Source organism: Cibotium barometz, chromosome 25 (assembly GCF_041138505.1).
Source record: "Cibotium barometz isolate CiBa-2024 chromosome 25, ASM4113850v1, whole genome shotgun sequence".
Classification (NCBI taxonomy): Eukaryota; Viridiplantae; Streptophyta; class Polypodiopsida; order Cyatheales; family Cibotiaceae; genus Cibotium; species Cibotium barometz.
In genome coordinates this window covers 29,396,397-29,408,417 of record NC_141070.1, presented here as the reverse complement: position 1 = coordinate 29,408,417, position 12,021 = coordinate 29,396,397, and the positions used below count along the sequence as shown (strand labels likewise).

Below are 12,021 nucleotides of genomic sequence, written 5' to 3'. Positions count from 1 at the left end.
TGGCCAATTGTAAGTGAGAGTGGCAACATGATCCTACCAAAGGCCCCATGGGTATTAACCAAGAAGGAGCACAATAAGGCGAAAAGTGTGGTGTAGTTGAATGCTTAATTAAATATCAAAAATACTTTTTTGAATAGAGATTTGCATGAGGAGGTATATATATCTCAGCCTTGCGGTTTTGTTCAGAAAGTTCATGAATCAAAAGTATGCAGATTGAAAAAAGCTTTGTATGGTCTTAAGTAGACTCTTAGAGCATGACATGAGAAGATACATGCGCAGTTGGTTGCATAAGATTTTTGCAAACATTCCTACTGATAGTATCCTCTACATTAAGAGAACTCAAGATGAATTTTTTGTCATCATGCTATACGTTGATGGCATGCTGCTCACAGGCCCTAATGATGATTATATTTCAGCTTTTATAACTGATTTACAGATGGAGTTTCAGCAACGTAATAATGGCATTATTATGGTGTAGACACAATACATAGAGGCATTGTTGAAGAGGTTCAATCTTCAAGACTGTAAACCTGTTACTACACCTATGGAACCTAGTTTGTGACTTAGTCTTTAAGATACAAGGGACCCTTTTGATGCTGGCTTGAATTAAGAAGCTATTGGATGCCTTATCTTCTTATGTAACACCATGCTTAACATTCAATATGGGTTCTCATATTGAGCAAATTTATGCATATCCCTAATGATGATAATATTTCATCTTTTATAGCTGAAATATAGAGGTCTTTTAAAATGTCAGATCTTGGCTCGATACACTATTATTTGGGCATTGAGTTTCAACAACGTAATGATAGTATTGTTATGCTATAGACACAATACATAGAGGCATTGTTGAAGAGGTTCAATCTTGGAGACTGTAAACTTGTTGCTACACCTATGGAACCTGGCTTGCAACTTAGTCTTAAAGATATAGGTGATCCTTTTGATGCTGATATGCCTTATCTTCTTATGTAACACCAAGCTTGACATTTAGTATAGGGTCTCAGTATTGAGCAGATTTATGGATAGCCCAGACACAAAGCATTGGCAGTTTGTCAAACAGGTGTTTCGTTACCTAAAGGGCACCAAAAACTTTGAGTTATTTCATCCCAAGTCGAGTAAATCATAGCTGCATGCATTTACACACTCAATGGCCACTTCTAGCTGTGAAGCTGAGTACAGAGGGCAGGATTTATAGCTATAGGTTGAGTATTTTTAGCTTAAACACCTTGCTGATTTGGGTATTAGCAAGTTCTCAGACACTACCATATTTATTGACAGTTAGAGCGCTATAGCAGTTTTGTGAGGAATCTAGTTTTTCATGCTCTGCACACAAAGCACATTGAGGTGAATTACTCCGCAGCAGCAGCAGCAGGGAAAATCAACTTGGCTTATTATGTGCCAGCACAAGACAACATGGCATATTTGTTCACGAAGGATCTCTCACGAGAAAAGTTTGAAGCTTGTCGCAAAGCTTTGAACTTACTTTCCTTTAGGGATTAGTCTAGACTCCCTCTCATAGTCCAAAGAGCCTAGTTTTTCTCTATACTTTTAGTATTAGCCCTCCCCTTGTTCACATCATCACTCCCAGGGGAGATTTGTAGTCATATTTGGTAGTGATGTGTGTGAACACACTAAGACTAGTCGAGGCACTTATTCCTTCTTTAGGAGGTTTTTCCCCCCATGCTAGTATACACCCATCTTGGGGTATACTTATCATCTTTGTACAACACACATTCATTATGTATCTAGCATCTCATTTTATGGTCCCTTGAGCTTCTCCACTGTGTGTGTGTGTGTGTGTGTGTGTGTGTGTGTGCACGCACGCGCATGCATGCATGTGTTCCTACAACCCTATTTCCAATGTCTCTGCTACCTAGTCAATTATTTATTTTTTAGGTGGCTAAATGTGACTCTGGGTATACGAGTCATTTTTCTCATAATGCAAAGACATAATACCCCTTTGTGCTTGTTGAGCTCTTGTATACTCCTTACTCTTTGCTCTTGTGTGTGTGTGTGTGTGTGTGTGTGTGTGTGAGAGAGAGAGAGAGAGAGAGAGAGAGAGAGAGACTCACTTCTTAGTGACAACATGTGAGACTTGGGAGAGTGGAGCTATGGTGGAGTTTGGAGTCTCACATGTTGTCACTTCTTAGTGACAACATGTGAGACTTGGGAGAGTGGAGCTATGGTGGAGTTTGGAGGAGATCTCGAGCTCCAAAGCAAGGTAAGTATCCCCGACGATGGTCATAGCCTATTTCCGTCCCTAAGTAAATGGTTGAGAGTTATTTAGAGGGCCAAAACAGACCATAATAATATTAATATTTTCCACAACCCATTTTTATTAATCCTCTCTCTAGCTTTCACACAATTTCAATTTGACCATGTTCAAGAACTCGAGGTTCCCTATGTACTAAGAAGATGAAATTTGAGAGGTTATATGACCCTAACCCAAATAGAGACACTTATTTCCAAAATTTCCCAAGTTTGGTCTCATTTACAATTTTGGTAAAAAATTATACTTTAAAAGTATGGACCTAACGGAGTCTAAATCATAAACTGAGCATATACACATATTCCTTAATCTGAATATATTTTTTTCTAAATGAAAATTTTACTCAAAACCAATCTTCCTCTCTAAACGAAAATTTTCTAAATGAAAATTTTACTCAAAACCAATCTTCCTCTCTTTAGATATATTTTCTCTCTCTATAATTTTTAACTGCCAAGAGGATTTTTTTATCACATACTTTTATGATGATGCTTATGATTTTGGTAAAAATTTGCAACTTTAAAAATACAAGCCTAGTGGAGTCCAAATCGAAACTGAGAATATACACATGTTCCGTAAATTGAAGACAATTTTTCCAAATAAAAATTCTATCTTTAGACATATTTTCTCTCTCTAAAAATTATAATTGAAAGGAGAGGTTACTTTTACATAACTTGGGGGGGTGTTCCTTATAGAGGGATCTTACAATTGGCCTACGATGAAAAAGAAATGCAGCTAGGTTTGCTGTTGAGTGCATGCCTTATCAAAAGATCAAGAGCTATAAAGACAAGACTCAAAGCCTATTGATGCCGTTACCCATTCCTAATGAAGCTTGGGAGCATATATCAATGGACTTCATTATAGGTTTCCCTACTACTGTGAGTCGTTTGATATAATTTAGACTATTATAGTGGACCACTTTAGTAAATAAGCATATATTTATTCCATGCAAAAAGAAGTTGCCATCTCAACAAGCCGGGCACTTGTTTAACAAGAAAATCTTTGCACATTACTCTAGGTCATTATGTTTAATTGTGAATTTAAGTTTTGTAATAATTCTTAGACTACACTCTTTGAGAATTTAGATGCACTAAGTGGCCACATTTCATTCAGAGTCTTATGGATAAAGAGAAGTTACTAATAGTATGATTCTAAACTTACTTACAGCCTATGTTTCATCCCAACCTAGACTTTGGGATAAATACATTCACCTTCTTCAGTTTGCTTACAAATACACCACGTTCAGCTTTAGGCCATGTACCATTTGAGATTATTTATGCCAAAGGCTTTCCTACATTTCGTCTGTCTCATAAACTAGAGGCTATTAATGAGATTACTCAAGATTTTGAAACATATTTCAGCAATATGCAAATCTTAAGACGCATACACTAAAAACAAGCAAGCAAGAAACATAATCCTAAAAAAGAACCACTTTTAATTATTGATTAAGGATAAATATTTGAGCTTGACATTCATTGGTGATCACATCAGTGCACTACCACACATATAGGAAACATACACACTAAGTATCTTTTAACCTCCAAGAATCATCCTATAGAAGATGCTTAGTGGATGCATGTGCGATATTTTTACACTTTTCCAAACCTCATCCGCTCATATAAGTAAACATGTATCTAAGGACAATTGCCAACTCAAGCAAGAGGGATGTTAGCTAGATCCTTCCTCTGGTGGATGCTTGAAATACCATTACACCATGCTGGTAGTTGGTATTATGGGTGATGACATATTAAATACTAATGGGTTAGTGTTATTGATGTATGCACATTTAAGGCCATGCTAGTGTTATTGGTATTATAGAAGATTTCGTTTATATAAAATACTAACAGGTTAGTGTTATTGGTGTATGCAAATTTGAGGCCATGCTAGTGTTATTGGTATTATGGGTGATTATGTATATATACTGAGCTAGTGTTATTGGTGTTTATGTTTGTGCCTTTAAGATTGATTTAAGGAGTCCACCTTATTGTATGTAACTAACGTGGTTGGCATTGTTGAGTAATAGGTGGTGAGACTATGAAGGAGCCAACTAGGACAACATATGAGTGTAGGGTTATGCAGAGCACATGTTTATTGTTTACAGTATCATCTGGAGTAATTTTATTTATTGGACCACATGCCGACATTTTGTTAGCCACCTATATTGTATAGTTAAGGCGTGTTATATTTTGTGCATAGGTGAGTGCATTTATTTACGTTGCAACCTTAGTTACAAGACTCATGGTTATTTTTGTAAAAGATAAGTTATTTATAGCTCATTTGGCTATTCTAGAAGAAATATCCATATCCAAAATACCCACATATGGGAAGTGGAGCCACTTGCATCGTTGCGGGAGGGGGGGATTATACCCAATGCTTTGTCTTGTGTTGTTTTTCTTCATGCTTTTATGTGCTTTCATATGCTTTTGCTATTTGTTGATCTATTTGCATATGTTGTTCAATTCTAGTTTGAAAGGTAAGTGAGTGGTGAGAGATTTCTCCTTGTACCAAGATCCTGTCAATTCATCACATAATAATTTTAGTTCAAGAAGCAGTCTTGAAATGAATATATAAAAATTGTGAACCTTTTGATGAGAAGAAAGAGAATCATAAGATGAAGAGACCCCATTAAAATGTGTTGACCATGAAGCTTTGACTGAAAAAAAACCACCCTCTCTGCTATATCTTGCATAAGATAGGCCAAAAAGGGCCATAAGTTGAGAAATATTACTTATGTTTTTGCTTGGCAACATTATGGAGGGTGTTAGTATGATTGTTAATTTAGACAAATATGCAAAAAATGGCAACATACGTGACAACAAAATAGGCATAAGTAGGTGGTAACATCCTTGCTTGATATGGTGAGGTTGCAATTCTTACACTCTTCACCTTTTTGCCCAAAAGCTTTGCCAAAGTTCTCTTCTTCAACCAATGCGAGCAAATTACGAGCAGCCATGCGTCCTTTAGAACTTTTCGCATAGAAATTGTGAGCACAGCTAAGGTGGTTTAGAGAAGGTGAAGGACATGCAAGAAGAAACAAGTTATAAATACCCATCAAGGGAAGTAGAAATATGTAATAAATAAAGTCCATTTAATTGTAAACAATAACTATGAATACACAAAGTGACTTGTGATCATTTTCAATAGTCCTCACCTCAAAGGGAGTAGAATTGTAGAATATTTTCTCAAAATTCAAAAAACTTCAAGCCCTTAGAATCAAAATTGCTTGGATTAACAACAAGTGATAGTCTAGTTGGTTAGGGTGTTTGGTTTCCGACAGAGGTTTAAACCTCGTTGGTAGCATTGTGTTACGACATCCTTGTAGGTCATGATTATAGATTGTGGTGTGAGTACATATTTTGAAGTGCAACCAATTTTCGTTAAGGAAAAGAAAGCGCGTGAATTGAGACAAATCCCACCAAGTCTTTTCAATGACCTGCAAAGGGCAGGACCCAAAAGAAAGATATAGCGTACCACATGTTGTCAAAGACAGTGTGTAAGGGCCAACTGTCCACGGGCGGGAAACTCTGCCGTCGAAACCCTATCCCGTCTGAAAAGGGCCTTAGGGTGTGGCCTGGTCGATGTTCGGCGATCACGCGTATAAGTCCAAATTTTCAATTGCTGTGTGTCGGTGACTGACTGACACGTGTGTAGGACGCGGAGAAGTACGTGCGGGGCATGAAGAAGGATAAACAGCTCCTTCTCCTTCTCCTCCTCCTCCTCCTCCCCCTCCCCGTCCCCGTTTCCTTCCCTCCTCAGGCAAAGCATCCTCCTCTCTCTGCTGTCGGCCCAAGAAAAGCACTTCCTGAGTACGCCATCGCCTGCAGGAAAGCACAGCAAGCGCTATCGCGCAGGTAGCCCCTCTTTCTTTCTCATGCCATTTTGATACGCGCGCGCGCGCGCGCGCGCGCACACACACACACACACACACACACACACACACACACACAGAGAGAGAGAGAGAGAGAGAGAGAGAGAGAGAGAGAGGGCTTGATTTTGTAGCCCTTTATCAGAAACATGCCCTAGTCAATCGCTTTTGCAATTGCCTGAATCTTTCTTTTTTCGCCCTTTTTTATATCTTAGAAGCACAGATATTCTCTCTGCTTCTTGTGTCTCCCCATTTGCCAAGATGATGCAGGGTTAGATCATTTTAAAGCAGCGGGGTTCTTTTTCCAATCACATATAATATGGATAGGTTACCCATTTGATTGTAAAGCTTTGAAAGGTGAATAACGTGATATTTTCCAAGGCAACAGGCTCTTGATCAGAGGGTTCGACACCTGGATGGATAAATGGGTGGATGGGTGGTCATGATTATGGGTTGGATGGGTGGATGGATGATGGATGATAGAGGCCCTGAAGAGTATCACACCGAAATGAGAACATGGATGTGTATGGGATGGGGTGCTACGTTGGAGTAAGGAATGCCATGGGCAGTGCTGTTCTCCAGTAAAGACCAACTGTTGGAGCCAGCCTAGAGATTTCCAGGGAAAACCCGATACATGACCTTTCCTGGCTGTCATGGTCAGGGACAGGCTGGTGACAGGCAGGTCATGGTGATAGGCAGGGAGAGCAGAGACAGCCACATAGGATTTTTAGCAGAATTGTGAACCTCACCTCATGGTGATGGGCAGTGAAAGGATAGGGAACCACAAGGATTTTGGGTTGAATGGTTTTAACCTTCAGAGATGGTGGCCTTGCTTTCTTCAATTCAAACGACACGATGGAAAGAGCGCCGTAACAGGATATGCCCAAGCACTGCCAAAAAAGTGATCCATCATATCTAAATGAAGTTTAAATTTAGTGTATGTAGCCAAACCCCTCACGATAAAGTAGTAGTAAGTACAACAGAGTGTCTCATGTGTTCAGTCTAGGCAACTTTGCTCTGTTTTCGAGCTGACTTGAGCCACAATCGCATAGTTGCACGAGTTCTCAGATGTATGCCGTGGTTGTATCCAAGTCCTCAAAAGTCTCAGTTCTGGAGGCTATAGGAGACCACGCACATACAATGTATAAAAGGGCATATGAATGGGAGAGTAGGGGAAGTGAGGACTGTCAGACAAAGGGAGACCCTCAATTTGGGACCATGGGTCAGAGAGGGTGGGTGGTCAGATGGAACAGAGGCCCTCAAATTGCATGGGATTGTCTCTTTTTTGTGTTTGAGTGTTTTGCAGGATTTACAAGCTTTGTTCTGGTGACGATGATGTCGGGATATCTCATCATTAGATGCATGCGTGTCTTTAAAATGCTGCAAGTATTTTGAATGAAAGGTCTGAGTTATGAAAGCAATGTATGGAGCAGATTAACATATTATTCACCTTCTTGCTGCAGGCCTTTTTGCTTTTGCTGACTGCTTCGCCATGCCTCCTTTGGTGCTAGACAACTTTCCGTCCACTCCAGGGAAAGTGAAAGTTGAGAGAAGCAACTACTTTGGGCGGATGTCTTACCGCTGGCAGTCCTTGGTAGCCAACCCATTTCTTTGGCTGTTTGGACTTGTTAGTCTTGCTGTTATTCTAGTGCTTGTATCGAGTTCTCTAGATGGCTACAAGGCTGTCCATGGCACCTCTGCTTGGGGAGGACTTCAGTGGGAAAAGCAGGTCAGGCATTCCTCTCATCCAAAAAGAAGCGACGGTAAAGTGGTATTGGTGACTGGAGCAGCTGGATTTGTGGGGATGCATGTATCTCTTGCCTTGAAGAAACGAGGTGATGGGGTTCTTGGTCTTGATAACTTCAATAGTTATTATGATCCCTCACTCAAGAGGGCCAGGCGGGATGTTGTTAAGAACCACGGCATCTTCATTGTGGAGGGAGACATCAATGATGCTGCACTTCTGAAGAAGCTCTTTGAGACGGTTTCCTTCACGCATGTCATGCATCTAGCCGCCCAAGCTGGGGTCCGATATGCCATGGAGAACCCCTCTTCATATGTCCACAGCAATATTGCAGGGCTGGTGACTCTGTTAGAAGCCTGCAAATCTGCCCAACCTCAGCCAGCAGTCATTTGGGCATCATCAAGCTCTGTCTATGGCCTAAACACAAAGGTCCCTTTTTCAGAGCTTGACAGAACAGATAGACCAGCCAGCTTGTATGCAGCCACAAAGAAGGCCGGCGAGGAGATAACTCACACATACAATCACATTTATGGGCTTTCAATAACTGGTTTGAGATTCTTTACTGTATATGGTCCTTGGGGTCGACCTGACATGGCATATTTCTCTTTCACCCGGGACATACTACAGGGCAAGCCGATCACTGTGTACCAAGGACCCAAGCAGATGGATCTGGCCCGGGACTTCACATACATTGATGACATCGTGAGAGGATGTGTGGCATCTCTTGACACAGCTACGAGGAGTACAGGGAGCGGGGGCAAGAAGAAGGGGCCAGCACAGTTCAGAATCTTCAACCTGGGCAACACCTCTCCTGTGACTGTACCAAATCTTGTAAGCATATTAGAGAAGCTGTTGAAAGTCAAGGCGAGGAAGAACATAGTAAGGATGCCAGGCAATGGAGACGTCCCATTCACACATGCCAATATCACCCTCGCACACGCAGAACTAGGTTACAAGCCAACAACGGATTTGCAGAGTGGTTTGAAGAAGTTTGTCAAGTGGTACTCAAGCTTCTATGGGGTAAGCTCTGATGACACGAACAGGTCATAATGGGCTGGATGTGAATCAAAAGATGAGCATTGGAGAGTTTACAGCATCTTGTTTTTGACTTTCTATCCCCTTTTTAGTATAATACCATATAGTGGCGACGGTGGGGGGCATCATCTTACACACTTTGCAGGGGGTGGAGGAGCAAGTTTCTTTGCCACTGCAGTTGTGTTAGTACGGTGCCATCCAACTAGAGGCAGCTTACTGCGTGGAATCGATTTCTTTTCTGCAATGACTGTTCTGAGGGTTTGCAGTTGGGTCTCCAGCAAAGGGCAGGGGATTCATGCCTATCCTTTCTCTTTAGGTAAAGGGGATCAAGGATATAGGTGATAAGCTATTCATTTTCTGGTTAGGCTCTTGCAATGGACTCAGGCAAGGGTGGTTGAGAATTAGTTGTGGTGCTTTATGGATGCAGGAGTGGCTGCTTTAGGGATCTTCCCGTAGCCGAAGGCTAAAGGAACAGCTCTGAAGGAAATTTGGTCACTTGCTTTGCTTGCAAAAGATGGGCAGGCTCTTAAGTTAATGCCTTCAGATGGGAAATGTCAAATTGTACAACGGACTTTTTAAGCTATTGGATTCCTGTACCAGGAGGGACTGTCATTTTTTTTCAGTTCAGTTTGAATTTGTACAGACCTTCTAATTTGTTTGTCTGAGGCCATACTTCTGCATGGCACATTATATGCTTCCAATTTTAATCAGAACATTGATTTTGAATATAATGCGGGATGCTGAAATCTCAGGGTCTTTATAGACTCACCACCTATTGGACAGGCTGGTGTTGGACACGGGAGATTTCTACTGATGGGGGACAGGCAGGTGAGATCTCCCTTTTCATGGCTTGAAATTATGTCTGTAACCACTTTTATGTCTTTGTTTAATTAGAGAAAAGGCTGCTAGAATGCTTTTCTTACATTTTACATGAAGGTAAGGCCTGGCACTAATTGTGACGTGTTCTGAAAATTGGGATGAGCATGTAGGCATGCCACCACAGCATACTATGCCATGAAATGTAGTGGTTGATCTTTATGGAAGTGGGGAGTAAGTGGTTAATCATGTGCCCCAATCTACAGTAGAAAGTCTTTACTTTGTCTAGTATTGCATCAGTGGTCCTTATTATGAAGAAGCTGTTCACTTTGTTTTCTGGGTTAAGCCATTGAAGAGCCAGGCCGCCCTGCTTGCTCTGGGGTCGTTTTAGTAGTTCTATTTGCATGCTCCCTTACCACAGCTTGGACTGCTTAAACAGCCTCCTGAAGACAATTCAAGGTTCTTGGGCCATGGGTTATTTGGGGGACATGATTTTGGACGGTCAGTACCTTCGCTTTGAGAGGGAGTATGGAAATGCTGGATTTTTGTTTTCGTGTTTTGTTTTAGTTGTTTTGCTGTGTGCTAGATTTACTTTCTTTGTTACCTAGCGCAAAGAGACAACCATTTCCAGAACCATGAGCAGGATTTTCTACCTTACTGCTGCATGTAGAATTTATTACTAAGAAAATATGAGGCTTTCTCAGGGAATTGAAGAATGTCCTTTTCTGCATGTATATACATAACATATACATATACATATACATATACATATACATATACATGTGTGTGTGTGTGTGTGTGTTCCTTCTTGTAACAAGCCTCTCGATATGTATAACAAGTCAATGTATAGAAATCGTTATTATTGACTATGGCCAACATATTACTTTAAATAGGGACCACTCATAGTTGCCTGTGCACATGAAATATGCACATTTCAATCATTCATGGTCTTGTCAGTAGTGTTGGAGTCCACAGGTGACAAGCAAAGATGGGTAGGGACAAAGTTGGGGGACTGCTCAGGCCTAAACATGGCCATCTTTCATCGTGGGGGATCCCTCAACCCACCAACGTGAAGGTGGGATAAGGAGAGGGGTTGCACCCTCTACAATTTATACAATAAAGAGTTGCCCCCAATAGCACATGGGATTATTCATGTACCCGTGTAAGAGGGGGTGAGGTTCCGTTTGAAAACCCCCTGGAAGCAAAGTCCGATGGAGATAGACACCACAAGAGATGTGCCAGCACTTTGCCTTGGTGGCCTTCTACCACCCAAGCACAACAGCTTAGCCATCACCATTGAAGGACGAAGCAGACACTTTTGTCTTGCTGGCCATCACCACGCAAGCACAAACATCCCCAACAACCATGACAGTACCACGACCAACCTATTACTTCAAATAGGGACCACTCATAGTTGCCTGTGCATATGAAATATGCACATTTCAATCATTCATGGTCTTGTCAGTAGTGTGGAGTCCACAGGTGACAAGCAAAGATGGGTAGGGACTAAGTTGGGGGACCGCTCAGGCCTAATCACGGCCATCCTCCATTGTGGGGGATCCCTCAACCCACCATCGCGAAGGTGGGATAAGGAGAGAGGTTGCACCCTCTACAAGTTATACAATGAAGAGTTGCTCCCAATAGCACATGGGATTATTCATATACCCGCGTAAGAGGGGGTGAGGTTGTATTCGAAAACCCCCTAGAAGTGAAGCCCGATGGAGATAGACACCACAAGAGATGTCTCAGCACTTCGCCTTGATGGCCTTCTACCACCCAAGCACAACAGCTTAGCCATCACCATTGAAGATCGAAGCAGACACTTTTGTCTTGCTGGCCATCACCATGCAAGCACAAACATCCCCAACAACCATGGCAGTTCCACAACCAACCCATTGTGAAAGGTAGGGCAAGAGTCGGAACCCGCTCTAATACCATGTTGGAAGCAAAGCCCGATGGAGATAAGACACCACAAGAGATGTGTGAGCACTTTGCCTTGGTGGCCTTCTACCGCCCAAGCACAACAGCTTAGCCATCACCATTGAAGGACGAAGCAGACACTTTTGTCTTGCTAGCCATCACCACACAAGTACAAACATCCCCAACAACCATGGTAGTACCACGACCAACCCATTGCGAAAGGTAGGGCAAGAGTCGCAACCCGCTCTAATACCATGTTGGAAGCGAAGCCTGATGGAGATAGATACCACAAGAGATGTGTGAGCACTTTGCCTTGGTGGCCTTCTACCACCCAAGCACAACAGCTTAGCCATCACCATTGAAGGACGAAGCAGA

At 41.8% G+C, this 12,021-nt stretch overlaps 1 protein-coding gene across 2 annotated transcripts; it reads left to right on the top strand.

The window, feature by feature from the left end:
• Positions 1-5,980: 5,980 nt before the first annotated feature.
• Positions 5,981-9,641, top strand: LOC147624441 (UDP-glucuronate 4-epimerase 1-like). Of its 2 annotated transcripts, none has more exons than XM_086819433.1 (2): positions 5,981-6,117; positions 7,595-9,641. In XM_086819433.1, exon 2 carries the CDS (start codon positions 7,624-7,626, stop codon positions 8,923-8,925), a length of 1,302 nt encoding a protein of 433 aa, XP_086675559.1. In that variant the 5' UTR covers positions 5,981-6,117; positions 7,595-7,623; the 3' UTR covers positions 8,926-9,641. The 2 variants fall into 2 exon arrangements, with proteins under 2 accessions (XP_086675559.1, XP_086675558.1); XM_086819432.1 differs by having other exon boundaries at positions 5,989-7,068.
• The last annotated feature ends 2,380 nt before the right edge of the window (positions 9,642-12,021 follow it).